The sequence below is a fragment of the Rhipicephalus sanguineus genome, unplaced genomic scaffold (assembly GCF_013339695.2).
Source record: "Rhipicephalus sanguineus isolate Rsan-2018 unplaced genomic scaffold, BIME_Rsan_1.4 Seq216, whole genome shotgun sequence".
In the NCBI taxonomy this organism is placed as follows: Eukaryota; Metazoa; Arthropoda; class Arachnida; order Ixodida; family Ixodidae; genus Rhipicephalus; species Rhipicephalus sanguineus.
In genome coordinates, this window is record NW_023614789.1 from 161151 (window position 1) to 174734 (window position 13584).

At 45.8% G+C, this 13584-nt stretch overlaps 1 protein-coding gene across 1 annotated transcript in view; it reads right to left on the reverse strand.

Moving 5' to 3' along the window:
* LOC119376741 (nephrin-like) overlaps positions 1 to 10433 on the reverse strand; it is a 36561-nt gene extending 26128 nt beyond the window's left edge. Inside the window, 5 exon segments of the mRNA XM_049411474.1 lie at positions 2157 to 2309; positions 4441 to 4498; positions 5415 to 5536; positions 7149 to 7295; positions 10200 to 10433. Of these exon segments, the coding sequence (XP_049267431.1) occupies positions 2157 to 2309; positions 4441 to 4498; positions 5415 to 5536; positions 7149 to 7295; positions 10200 to 10260 (541 nt within the window). The 5' untranslated portion in view covers positions 10261 to 10433.
* Positions 10434 to 13584: the final 3151 nt, after the last annotated feature.

Sequence of the window (13584 nt, forward strand, 5' to 3'; positions counted from 1 at the left end):
ACGGCACTGCTTCGCGATAACGAAAGGAAGGCGGCTTCACAAAAGTACGCAGGTTTTTTTTTTACTTTTTTTCCCCGCAGTTTTCAGTAGGTGTGAGGATTATAAGCGAGTTATACGCAAGAAAATACGGTATCGATGTAAACAGCCCGTCATCATCTTCATGCGCAGCTGCGTGCATTCGTCGGGCTCCGGAAGCCTATAGTCCGCCTTGGCCCTAATGTAGGCCTTGTGCTTCAGTGTACTGAACGTGCTTCTTGGGATGCGGTATGCAGCGGCGACGTCAGACTTCTTTTCCCCACGCTTGCATGTGTTGATTATTGTCAGCTTCTAAGAGAACAGCATGTTCTTTCGTTTCACGGCAGCCATCGCGTTGACAAAGGGATCGGACAATCGCGGAGAAGCGAACGGCGACCGTGCACGACCGCCAGTTCTTTACGCTATTAAAGTATAAAATATTTGCATATCGATGCTTTGACTTATGCTAAAGGTAGGTACAACTATAAGTCTATGCAAAGCGAAAATAAAAAAAAACGTGGATTTGAAAAGTGCTAAGAGGGCCCCATTAAGACGTCGGATTCCTATTCGCAGATGACGAGTAATCCTTGCCTGAAAACGAATAATGATGACGATGGTCATCATCATGATGTAGCGCATTGACATAACTTTCTGCAGCACTCCAACTAGAGTTCCAGTAAAGTGAGAGCCATGCATTGACTTCAGCTTATTGAATACTTAGGCTTGCTGATGCAACCTTGGGAAGAGACAAGCGCACAATCACGATGTAGACAAAAAATAAAGCGCTGTGGTTCTTTGTCTACGTCGTGATAGTGCGCTGGTCTTTTCACAACATGCATTGACGCATTTCCGCTATACGAGTACGCCGTAGTGTACATAAACTAAAATTTTATATTAGCGTTGACCGACAGGGACAAAAGATGGTGCACAGAACACACGCTTAAGTAGCCAACTCGCCCAAATTACCACCATGATTTATTGTATATTGTGTCTTCGAAGGTTTGGAGCTTATATGGTCATACCAGGGGTCTGATGCGGCCCCCGAACCCCCCCCCCGCATGCGGCCCCCGAACCTTTCGCTAGAGGCCCTCCCGCACATAACTGTCTTCGTTCCACATATTGTTATTCATAATTATTGCGATAGCAATTATATGGACACTCTCGACGTGTTTCTGCCATCGCCGTCGCCGTCATGTTCCATATAAAGTCCAAATCGATAACATCCCCTTGCATTGTATGTTCTAGTTCTACCCGCGGGTAAAAGCGCGGGAGCCGGGGCGACGAACATGGCTAAAGCAGAGATGAAACGAGCCGACCCATCTCCGTCGCACGGAGGGCGCATGCAATAACAACATCCCGCATGCGAGGCCTGCCATCACTTGCTGCTCATGCCTCGCCGGTCTTGAAGGAGCATGAAGGAACGCGAATGGGGGGGGGGGGGGGGGGGGGAGTGTCGTTCGAGCAGCAACTGCGAACTTCGACTATAAGAGCGCGGTCCGATCGCTGGTCCGATCTCGGCAGGCATCTGCAGACGGCTCGCCCTTCTACGTTCTGTGCTCCACGCGGAGAGACTGTGCGAAAACCGCTTCTCTCCCTGGAGCGGCCGTATTCTCTTACACCAGCGTTTAGTATAGAGTCACGTGAGACCATCCAGAAGAGTTAGCTGCCAGCCTTACTTCGTATAACAATACAATTTGTTGCTATCACATTCATTGCTTCGCCCATGCGGTGAAACCGTGATTTTTCAAGTAGGTTCACGAGTTACACGGACGTGACTGGTCTCAAGCATTTTTGCGTAGCCCACCCTGCGGTCACCATGTTTTGAAACATTACTATGGAACAGAATCTCTATATTTCAGAATCGGCGTCCAGATTTAAGTCACCCTGGCGATCAGTACCGATATGTTTCACGAATGCCGTCATGCAATCTCCTTCAGACATATGAGATATGGAAAAGGCCTTCTTTCAAATGGCAACGTTAGCTGATATTTTTGTTCAAGCTCCCCGCTCCAATCTTCTTCACTGTCCCGGCCCTTGCGGTAGACTAAATTTCGTGACAGCGGCCCGATAGCTGAGGTGAGTTTGAGACTCCTACGATCCCTTTTTAGAGTGGTTGGTGGGAATGAGCGTTGGCGGCGAACCTTGTGCGAGTGGCAGGGAGTTCCGTAGCCATCTGATGTTGGCTGCGGGCTTGGTGTTGCGTACCCAGCAGGCGATGACGAGGCTTTCGGCTTCTCTGACTTCCACTACGCTGCCATTTCCCCGGTGGCGAAGCTCGATCTCTTTGGTCGGCACTGGAAGATTGGTGAAGCAGAAACGCACGCTATTCACACATGTCAAGCCAAAACAAGCACTTTTAAACGAATTACTTATGCATTTATTGAGGCGAAAACCTTATATGGCCTCGAACGGCGAGAGAGAGGTGAAGGAAAAAACGTTCACGCGACCTCCAGGGGGGCGAAAGCCCTACCATAACTGCGCACATATATGATGATAATCAAAGAAAAATAAGTGTGTTCTAGGTTAATTAGTGGATGTTAGACGTCGACATGGATTACACGGTAAAAGAGCCAGACCGGATGGCTTTCGCCTTCGAGTCGTCTTAGGCGAATGCTTAAGGGACCCTGTGAACGAAAGAAGGGAACTTTTCGACAGGCTCATTCTTTTGTTAGGCACAAATAAATGAATGCAACAGACAATTAGGCCAGGGAAACCATAGGCGTCATTAATCGTGTCTAACTGTCGTATAGAATAATGACGTGAATCAAAATGAACTAAAGTGGACGAAAAATCGCCCTTTCCGTCGGTAGGATCTGAACCCACAACCTTCGAATAATGCCGTCGGTGTATCCGTTTGCGCTAAAGTCCTGCTAGCGCTGCGTCCTGTCTGTTTCCTTGCCTTGTCTTTCGTACTTTTTGCGCTAATTAGATATGTCTCAGACTAGTAGTTCGTCAGGGCGTGTAACTTTGTTAACTAACACCGCTTCTACTTTCCCATATAGGCGCACTCTTTTTGTAAGCACAGGACTTATGCACTTTCGGAACAGTGCTTTGCAACAGATAGGCTATTAACGCGAGAGCGTTAAAGAGCTCGTTTCGCAGAAATTCCGGCGTCGACGTCGGCGTTGGCGTCTTTGGTTGAGAGCGAAAAATCAACGTTGTCCGCGAGCGAAAATTCCAAATAGATGCAAATAAATAAATAATAAAAATCTTGGGTTGAATGGGAATCGAACCCAGAACTTCGTGTGACAAGCAGGCGTTCTGCCACAGAGCCACGCCACTGCTTGAAACTGCTTCAGAATAAAAACCCTATACGAATGTCATGTAGTTCGCGGAGTCTCCTTAATGCATGTAATTTTACGAGGCAGCAGCGTAGAATCGCACGAGGCGTCAAAAAACGTGCATTGTGCATAGAGCTTCAAAGGCCCACCAAATACAAAGCGCACAGGCATAATCAATCATCATTATTAGCAACAGCATCAACAAAGTGTGCGGCTGCGCGGGTTGCCTTGTGGCATGAATTAGGTGTACATCGAGAAGCGAAGCGATTGAGAGGACGATGCGAATGGGGCCTGATTACGCCATCGCTTTTAAATGCGAATACATTTCTTAGTCGAGCTATGTCAGGCGCCGTGCGGCGTCCGCGATCTTTCCGCTCCCCCCTCTCCCATAGCAACAGCTGCGAGCGCGCGCGCTCCTCCTCGCCCCTAGCAACCGGAGCAGCTGGTGCTGGCGGATCAGCGGAGAGGAGGAGCGCGCTCGGGCGCGTGAGGGCGCTCGCATCGCAGAAGCTCGGCGGAGCTCCCGCGTGTGTGGGAGAGTGTGGGCGAGGGTAGGCACGTGCTTGGGCGCTTCTCCTCTCGGCGGGCACCCCACACTCCCGTTCGCTCGCTCGCAAGCGATATAAATGGAGCGGAGCGTGCGCTCTACTCTCTCTCGACCCGTTCGCCGGCTTTCGCTGACGCGAGATGGCTGACGTGGAAGACAAGGCTGCGAAGCCAAGAGCGCGTGATGCCGAACGCAAGCGCCCGAAGCGAGCTGCCGACGCCGAACTCCGTGCGGGAAGCTGCTGTGAAACGCCAACACCGAGCCGAAGACCACGAAATACGTGTCGACATGCTGCCAAGCAACGTCAACGACGAGCTGAGAACGCCGAATTGCGTGCTAGCGAAGCGGCTGCGAAACGTCAGGGCCCAGCCGCCGATCCTCAGGTGAAGCGGCGCGAGGCCGAGACCAAGCGGCAGCGGCGCCGGGCCGATCCCGCTGCCGCCCGCGCTCTCAATCGCGGCACGCAAGCGGCGGCGCGCATTCGCATTTCCTCACGATTCCCTTCGGGGAGGTGGGGTGAATTTTTTTACTCTTGAAGGCCAAGCTCAAGCGTTCTCCGAGTTCTCATGTCTTTCTCTAGATACTCTATTGACGTACCGAGCACTGTGATGCGAGCAGCAGTCCAAATGGCATGATTCTTGTGGGCTGGTCCCACCTGCAAGCGTAAGAGGAAGCACCTTAATGTAGAAGAATGCTATCGTTTACCTAGCGCCTACTCAGTACTAATGAAGTCGCAAATCTATCACTGGTATTTCAAGAATATGAAGAGTGATCCTTTGAATCAATAGCTCGAAATATCTGACAAAAGCGTATGTAACATCAGTACTGCTATTACAAAAATAGATTTAGACAGTCTATCGATTGTCTAAACCCATTTTCAGGCAGTCTATAACTGTCTAAATCTATTTTTGTAAGGGCATGGTACTTAACACATATTATGTCATAGTCTTTCGGGGCTACCTTAGAGAATATTTGTTTTTATGTAGAGAAGTATTGTGTTCAATCACTTTTTGTTGTTTATTGTATAGAAGAGACTGCTTTTCATGCTTTATCGCGCCAAAATGGGCCACAAGTGCAACAAAAAACGAATAGTTAACAACCATAACAATAAACTAGAAACATTGTTGTGGTGTTTTAAAAAGGCAACAAAACTTAAGCATTTAAAGAATAAAAAGGCTTTAGGAAAGCAAGAGTTAGATATTCAAAGTTTACTGAGATAAAATATCAGTGAAATTCAAATATGCCATTTGAAGTGGACGAAGCAGCCTCTTGATGCTGCGAAGCCATCTGCCGTCGTGTTTCACTAAACAGACTCTGCCGATGTTCGTGCGGTTCTATGGTCAGAATTTGCGCCCTTGTTTATTCAGCAGTTCGACACTCCGGCTTAGCAGCTCGACGGGTCGAATGTTTCTGCATTTGTAATGTGTTTGTAGTTCTACAAATCAATAATTGCAGTAAAAAAAAAGATAATTATTTCCACTCGCTTCGGTCTGCCGGCCGAGATTCACCACCATGCAGAGCAAAGAAGAAATAAAGGGGGACATCAGGCGTTTTTTTTTTCTTCTTCTTACTTGGCACTGGTATTCCGCCTCGTCTTCCATCTGGACGTTGGTGATGCGCAGGTTATAGACACCCCGTTGATTGTCTACGATCATTGTGTACCTCGGGAATCCTGGTATGGACGGGTCAAAACCTAGAACACGAGGAGAATATCCGCAAGTGAGCAAGGCGACCGATATAGCTTGTCTATAAAGTTCCATGTGTGTCGTCGCCCATTAACGGATCGATTTATCGTCGATTCAAGAGCGTACAGTGGAAAGTGCTACAGAGCTTTCCAATGAAACTGTTTCTTGAGATTCTTCAAACCTTCATACGCTCGAGCGGCGCGATTAACACCACTGAACCGACGAGCAGATTCGCGTAGCGTACATTTTAGTTAAAGCTGATGTCTATCATTTATTGCGTGAGTGCAAGATACGGCCTGAAGTTATTGTTGACATTGTTACACCGAGGAAAACGAAAGCATAAAAAACACTGAGAAATGCTTAAGACCATGCGCCATTGCTGAAAGGCAGCTGTTGTTGGACAACCTGAGAGAGAAAGTCATTTATCCAGCACTGAATGTCTAAAAATGTACCGACGATGGTGAATATGATCGATTTATTTCTCATCGTATGCAAAGTGGGGACATTAAATTCAGGTCAATATTCCTGGATCTCTTATTGTCTAATTATGGGTTAGCCATTTGTTCTTCAATAGTTAGCTAAGGTTAGCTAGTTATTTATATGACGCCATCTGCGTAGTCATTATTTTTTTTCATAAAGTGCTGCACAGACAAGTTTGTTTGTCACGATGAAAAATTGCTGAACAGGGTAATTCGCTGGAGCTAAACTAAGAAGACTTGTCTTTGTCAGGGCGGTCGCTGTCACTGCATCGTGAATAGAAAACTTGAAATCACGAGTGCAAAGAAGGGCATAAATTGCTTCTTTTTTCCCGGCACCTAAATTGTTCGCTCGCTCCTATTGGGCGATCCTATGATATGTCAGGTGTGGCTTTCCAATGATATACTGAAATATATAATAAAATGCTGAACTATTCCGAGCACATTCGACATTCCACTTATTGTGAAGACGTGATGAGGGAGCCGTCATTCGATTTTGCGCGCTCGTTGCAACAAACGGCGTCACTTTAAAGGGACACTTTAGGCCCGAGGGCCCATCGTCGTCCTGCTTCCGCTCCCCCCCATCCCCCTCACATGATTCTTTCACGAATCAATAAAGTTGTTTACCTACCTACATAGCATATTTGTAAATGACAATTTCACAATACCAAAAACATGACTCTGACCGCGATAAGGTGCTTGGTAAGGAAGAAAACGCACGGAAAGGAAATGCGGGTGGTGACGCCACCTTGAAATTTGCGCACCAAACGCCGTGACGTCATAGATTTTGACGGCGTCTGCTAGGTGATACGTAGTTGCTAATCGGTAAAAATGAAGTACATTGCCCTCAGCGGGGGCCATAGACTTAACACACGAAGTTTTAGGAAATTTCATTGAGCCAATGTCGCCGAAATACGAAAAAAATAACACACAATAAAATCCGCGAGTGACGCGTGTAGATTTCGGCGCAAAATTTAAAAATGCAACTTTGATCTTGATTTTCTCCTGTCTTTATGATGGTGAAATTAACGGCGCTAGAATTCGGAGAGGACAATTGATCAATTTAAGCCTTTTCATCGTGTCACTTAATTACAACTGTCGTTTTATACCACTTGAAAGGGATGTCTGCGGTTGGGGCACTCACCTAGGAGGAAGCCGTCCTTGCTCCACTGAACGGGTCCGGCCAGGTTGCCCACGTGACACTGTAGCTCGGTCGTCTGTCCCTCGACTGCCTGGGTGTCGCGGGGACGCACGCGGAAGTACTGCTGGCCGCCCGCCCATGTGCCTAGCGCTGCCGTTAAACATCACACCACGATCAGTCGTCTATTGCAAGGATGCCATTCATACTCGGAGTTTTCGAGCAAAACCCGGAAGTTTCAGCCCCGCTAACAAGTTTTATACGTATTGTTTCATGGTTTATACCCGATTTCAACTGAGGTAGTATTAACCTTTTGTAATCGGTGAGAAATGTTGAAAATAAGTGAAGCCCAGCCGGCCTTATGTGAGAAAATAATTAAAACATTTTCAAACATCAACGCTAGTTATGACATATGCATCTTTCATTTTTTTGCACTATTCAAGCGAAAACGGTCAGATACCGAATATCTTTTTAGAAAGTACAGCAAGGGAGTAACGGCGCGAACACACAGCCAAAAGAAAGACGACACGGACACACATCTCTTGTGGGTGTGTGTTCCCCCTCTTACTGCCTTGCTCTACCATGAACCAGCTCGCCCAAAAAGAAGTATTAAAGGAAGTGCAGGATTGTTGAAAGTTGCCTCCGACAGCGTAATTTTAGTTTTTGAACTCGGTTACTCAAAGAGGCGGGTATACCTCGCGCAGGAAGTCCACACACACAATCGGCGAATTAATGAAATCTAAATGATTATTTTTAAGTTTACTTATTTTACGGTACGTAATGCAACTGACCAACTGTCACCGGTTAGTTTTCGAAGCATATTCACTTGATGCAAAATCTCTGCGGGGCTCAGTTTTCGAGATCTGCATCATCAAACTTTCGGTAAAAATTCACTGTTCCACTCACTTCTTTTTCAAGACGTAGTTTCGTGCATTGAGCAGAAAATTAACTGGAATGCCCTTGTATTTCGTCGCCAACTTTGGGAATTAACATCTCGAAAGTAGTTTAACACAAAAACTTCGTTAAAAGCGGGTGCACCTTTTGAATTTACGTGCTATATTTCGTAAAATAACACTTTTACCGAGGGTTAACGATGTAGATATTTAGTAAATGTTAATTAATTGATCGATTGCGTGTTTGCTTTCTCGCCTAAAAGTAATCGCGACAAAGTACTACAATTACGCAATTTACCACAATCTGGTCTCTGAAAGCTCTATATAAAAAAAAAACTTGCATGATACATATACACCACATTCACCGTTCGTTATCCATGAGTTAACAAAGGTTTGTTGCCGAAGAACGGATTAATTTGAGGTTTCTGAATAATTTCGAAGGAGAAGTGTCCCAGTACAACAGTTGGCTCGATCACATAATTTCCGAGTGATTTCGTATCATTAAATAAGCTTTTATGATCTGTCGTGCTTATTTAGAACTGCAGCGCGTCGGAATTCTGGTTTCATTGAAAATATGCTCAGAGTCTCAGCCTTGGTTGAGTGCTAGAGGATTTTTCCTTGACTAAAGTATTATGTGCTCCCTGTTCCTGATGATAATGCAGCGACCCATCTGCCGCATGTATGATTTTCGTACGTGAAAGATAGTCATTAAGTCAGATGGGCAAGTAAAAGACACAATTTAAGAGATGGCGATAAAATACCCGCATTTACATTTTCTTACAGGAGGAAACAGTTATTATTTTGTAATCTGAAAGTTGGTATACTAAAGGACCATTTAGACACTGGCAAATTTAGCATCATATGAAAAGATGTCATCAAACTTATCTAATGACTGGAAGAGAGATCAGACCACCCACGGAAGTGACTCTAATGAGTTTAGGAATGTTCGCACAAAAAACAACCTGAAGGTAATGGAAACAAGACCACTGATAGTGCAACCTGTGCTTATGTTTCATCTGCCTGAGCTTTGTAACCAAGTTAGACAAGGAATACATCACGTGAATGTCCTTGTTACTTTAAATATTAACTTACGTCGGGACATTGTCACACAGCGATCGTATAAATAATTGTTAAAACAAATTCAAGATTACAGCTACGTGAAAAAAAAAAAAAAAAACGTATGCCACCGTTAAACGCAGTGAACAGCACAAGTGAAAGTCCTTGTAACTCCGCCTCTTTAATAACGGGTGCTTAGGGTCAATAAACGCAATTTCTGATCAGGACTGCAGTATACGATGTCATTCTGAACAGTGGAGCATCGACATGACGAGTGCCCGGTCCTTAATATACTCGGCACCTGAAGTTCGCAAATACGGCCATTCATTGCAAATTTGCTTTCCGCCCGCGTAAATGATTTATGACGCTGAAACTTAAGAACCGCTACTACCATAGCATTATGATACCGCGGCAAGTGACAGACACCTCGGGAACTTGCAAATTAAACGCAAGATTTACTGCAACAAGCTAACTTTTACACTGCACATCGAAACCGTGTGCATAAATACAAAGCATTTCGGAACAGTTTTCCCATTATAAGCCCTCTCAAAGAGAGCTGGGACATCTTGTTTTGAGAGAATGCTCGATGCGTATGGGATTGAGCCATTATCGAAACCAAGACCGGGAAAATATCACGTAGTCTCTAGCTCTACAGGAGGTTTGTCTCACGTCGCAAATCTTAACAATTTTTAATAAGTTGGGCTTCGAGAAAAGCTTCCTGGAAGTAATGCCGACGACCTCTAAGAACGTTTTTCCCGCCTTTAATTTAGAAACATCAAAGACGACGACTCGATTCTCACTGCGCAGTCTCACTTTGCCCAGCATTACTGAATAAGCGAGGCGATGCGTTTCGCAATTTATTGGGTGGTACATATTTGGTTATTATTGGATATAGTCGCTACCTTGTGAAATGCTTCGTTACGAGGTTCAAAGCGCGCGTAACCAGCTGATTCTGCACGGAAGGCTCGGAGAGCCGAACGGCCAACTGCCAGACGAACACGAGCCTCCCAGTATCGCCGGAAATTTGAAGCTGGCCGGTTGCCCGAGTTCAGTGCTTTCGGGTGCGTGAAGCCTAAATGGGCCGATTAATAAATAAGGCGGCGCTCACCTTGCCATCCGAGGAAGGCAAAGGCCAGGGAGAGCCGCGCGCAGCCTCCGCGCGCACCCATCTCGTCGATGGCCGCCGCTGTAATCTGCGATGGCCGCCCGGCCGGGGACTCGCTGCGATGAACGGGAGAGAGGGCGAGCGAGCCCAGGGTGCGTCGGAGTATGCGAGGGGAAGTGGGCTGGGGACCGATACTAAAGCCCTGCAATCGTGCCACTTCGTAAACCCTTCCCGAATGTTACGTTTTAACGGCGACAGAAATTGACCCTCGGTGAGGACACTTAACGTCACTAGCGCTACCTATGATCTAGAAAATAAGCTTTCTGAAGAAAACTAACAGTGAGAAAAATTTCTTTGTCGAATTTTCGTCTTCATAGGAAGCGCGTAGGTACGACCATTGCTCAATATTGGTAACCTAAGCTCGCACCAATTTGAAGCGGTGTTTCTCAGCTGATGCGAGTTAAAAAACTCCAGACCGATGGCTATCTGATGGAAACAAGTGCGCGGTGGGAATGCACACTTCCGGCCCGGGAGCAACGTTTCGATCAACTGCGAGACGCAGTCCGATATGAGTGCGCAAGCTGATAATAAAGAGATCGACACTGAAGCGGACATTCAGAGGCAGGCAGGGGCGTGGGGAGGCATTTACAAAAATTAAAGCCGCGTCGCACCCGTTTGCGGCTGGATAATTACATGTATGTTTGGGACTACGATGGGCGCTTTTCACGCCTCGACACGAGCTTTGTGTATTGATTGCAAGCGCAAAGTCGCTGCAGCCTAATTAGCCTTTTAAGTACGCTGATGAATATTTAACGTCGGATGTGATTGTTCAGATCTCGATTGTCGCTATACTGTAACGTCTTTACGTATGTGTGTCGTCAGGGACTTTTAGCGAATCGGTCACAACACAAGCATTTGCGAAATTATTAGTGTGCACGAAACTGACACGAGCACGCGCGAACTTTCATCAGCAGTTCTTGCCCCACATTCAGTACATGTTTAATGTAATCCACAACTTTTTCATTCGAAGACGCCTATTCCCGCTAAATATTGCTTTAATGGGAGAATCCAGCCTCTTACGACGACTTATTAGTCATATTCAATGAGTGAATCATTTCCTGTAAGTGTAATTGCATAAAGAAAATGCTGTACCTACAGAACATAAGTATAAAGAAATACGGGGAAAAATACGGATGTGTGCGCTATGCTAAGCGTATACTGCACGCTATGTGCATATAATGTCGTTGATGAAACGCATACCTACAGCTTATACCCGAACGTACAGCAGACGACGCGCATGAGCCGGAAATGAGCAAGCATGACGTCACTACTGGCTAAGCGAACACGCCTCTCCCTAGCGCCCTTTGTTTGGGAAACGACATTTGTGTCCTTTTGGTCTGCGCCACCGGATCGTCGCGTCTGAAAAATCGAACTCTGCTGCCTCCTCACGACGTCGCAGGCAGTCGGCTCGGAATGCATGCCAGGAAAGACTGCGTAGAATGACCGTCAGGTGGGGATGCGCGCACTTTTATTGGTTGCAATTCCGCAGATGGAGCTCCTTACTCTTTCGCGGTTGGTCAACTTAGGACGACCCACGAGGATGGGTCTAGCTTGCTACGGTAGACTCCTGGATTGCGCCTTTCCCCGGCGTCATTGATCGGTGTGCTAGGTCACGTGACACTTCTGTTTCCGGAACAAAACAACCGGCGTGCCATCAATTCTTGGGCCGTTTGTGTTTATCTTAAAGCCTTCCTTCTCTCAAACTTTCTCTAACTCTCTCTCGTATTTTATTTTATTTTTTTTCTCTTTGCCCCAGAATATTTTCGATGAATGCCAGTGATGTGAAAGAAACGCACTTTACAAATCCATACGCGCTGGAGGCCGCTCAGCCAAGTGGGCTCGGTGGCTCTGCCTTCAGACTGCTACATAACCCAATAGAGAAAATCGAAGGATGTTTATCGGTGGTAGCAGGTGTCTATCGTCACATATTTGATCGATCTCTGGCGTTTCTCCCAAAAGTTTCAGCACTGTCGTCAGATATAGGTGCTCTATTACGGCGGCGGCATTTTTTCCGGGCAAATTTATGTTGCACGTGTACAGCGCTATCTCTGCTACAGCTGCGAATTTCTGCTCTCTTATTTCCAGAGGGACTGCTAATTTACGTACAACCCTTTTGTTGCAGAAAAAGCGGAGAATTCGTTGCATCAGCCCTAATAGAGTTCCTTGAAGCCATTTCAGAAAGCAACTCTATCCGGGTGATAATGTTTAAATTCTACATTTTTCTGAATAGCGTTCCCTGTCCATTTTCAGCTCTAAAAACTGCAAAGACTTCTAACACGTTAACGTGCAGATAACCAAGCAACAAAAAAAAAAAACAATTCTCGTACAATGGAGCATCATACGTATTATGGGCACCTAATGGGCTCACATATTAAGGCATGCAGTCACTAATAGACAATGTGCCATTCATTCTAAATAAGCGACCAAATAACGTCAATAACAGGAGCTATTTTCTTCTTGCAGAAGTGGGATATGAATGCTGTTTGTCTTCCCTTCATTTGGTTGACATTCCAAATAATAATTGATGGATGGATGAATAAACTTTATTTCGGACCCTCGGAACGCATACTGTCGGTATTATTTCCTTTGTTTTGACATGTCTAATTCTGCATATGTACTCAAAATGATGCAAATATTTATTACAGCCGAGTTGTTATGCTCGAGGGTGGCCGTGTGTCGTAAATAGAAATTTTTCATTATCATGAACCAACACGCGCTCTCTCTCTTCGCCCTCTTCTTCATCTTCTTCATCTTCTGCTTCGCTACCAGAACACGTACGCCGAATTGTCCGGCGTGGGACGCAAGGCGAGAGAACGAGCACAGAGAGAGAGGAAGAAAGAGAGACAGATAAAGAAAGACATAGAAAGAAAGAGAAGAAAGAGAGGAAAGAGAGAGGCGAGAGAACGACTACAGAGAGAGAGAGAGAGAGAGAGAGAGTATAGACAGGGATAGACAAAAATATAGAGAAAGAAAGGGAAGAAAGAGAGAAAACAATAGAAAGACACAGAAAGAAATTGACAGAGAAGAAAGAGATAGAAACGGACACAAAAAGATAGAAAAAAAAACGTGATTGACCTTTCCGCCATAGGAATCGGTATAACAGGAAACAAGTCCCCACCGAAGTAGTTGAATGTTTATTGTACATTGATATACGAGAGCCTGCACAATGTCTATAGGCGTTTGGAAAATAGCGCCGCTTGATGTGGACGCACCCAAATTGATAACTGGTGACACATCTCCATCCTACGACTAACGTCCATGATCATGATTAAATATTTGTGATAGCTCTGGACACAGCATATGGTGAATCTCGCGCAAAGATGACGTC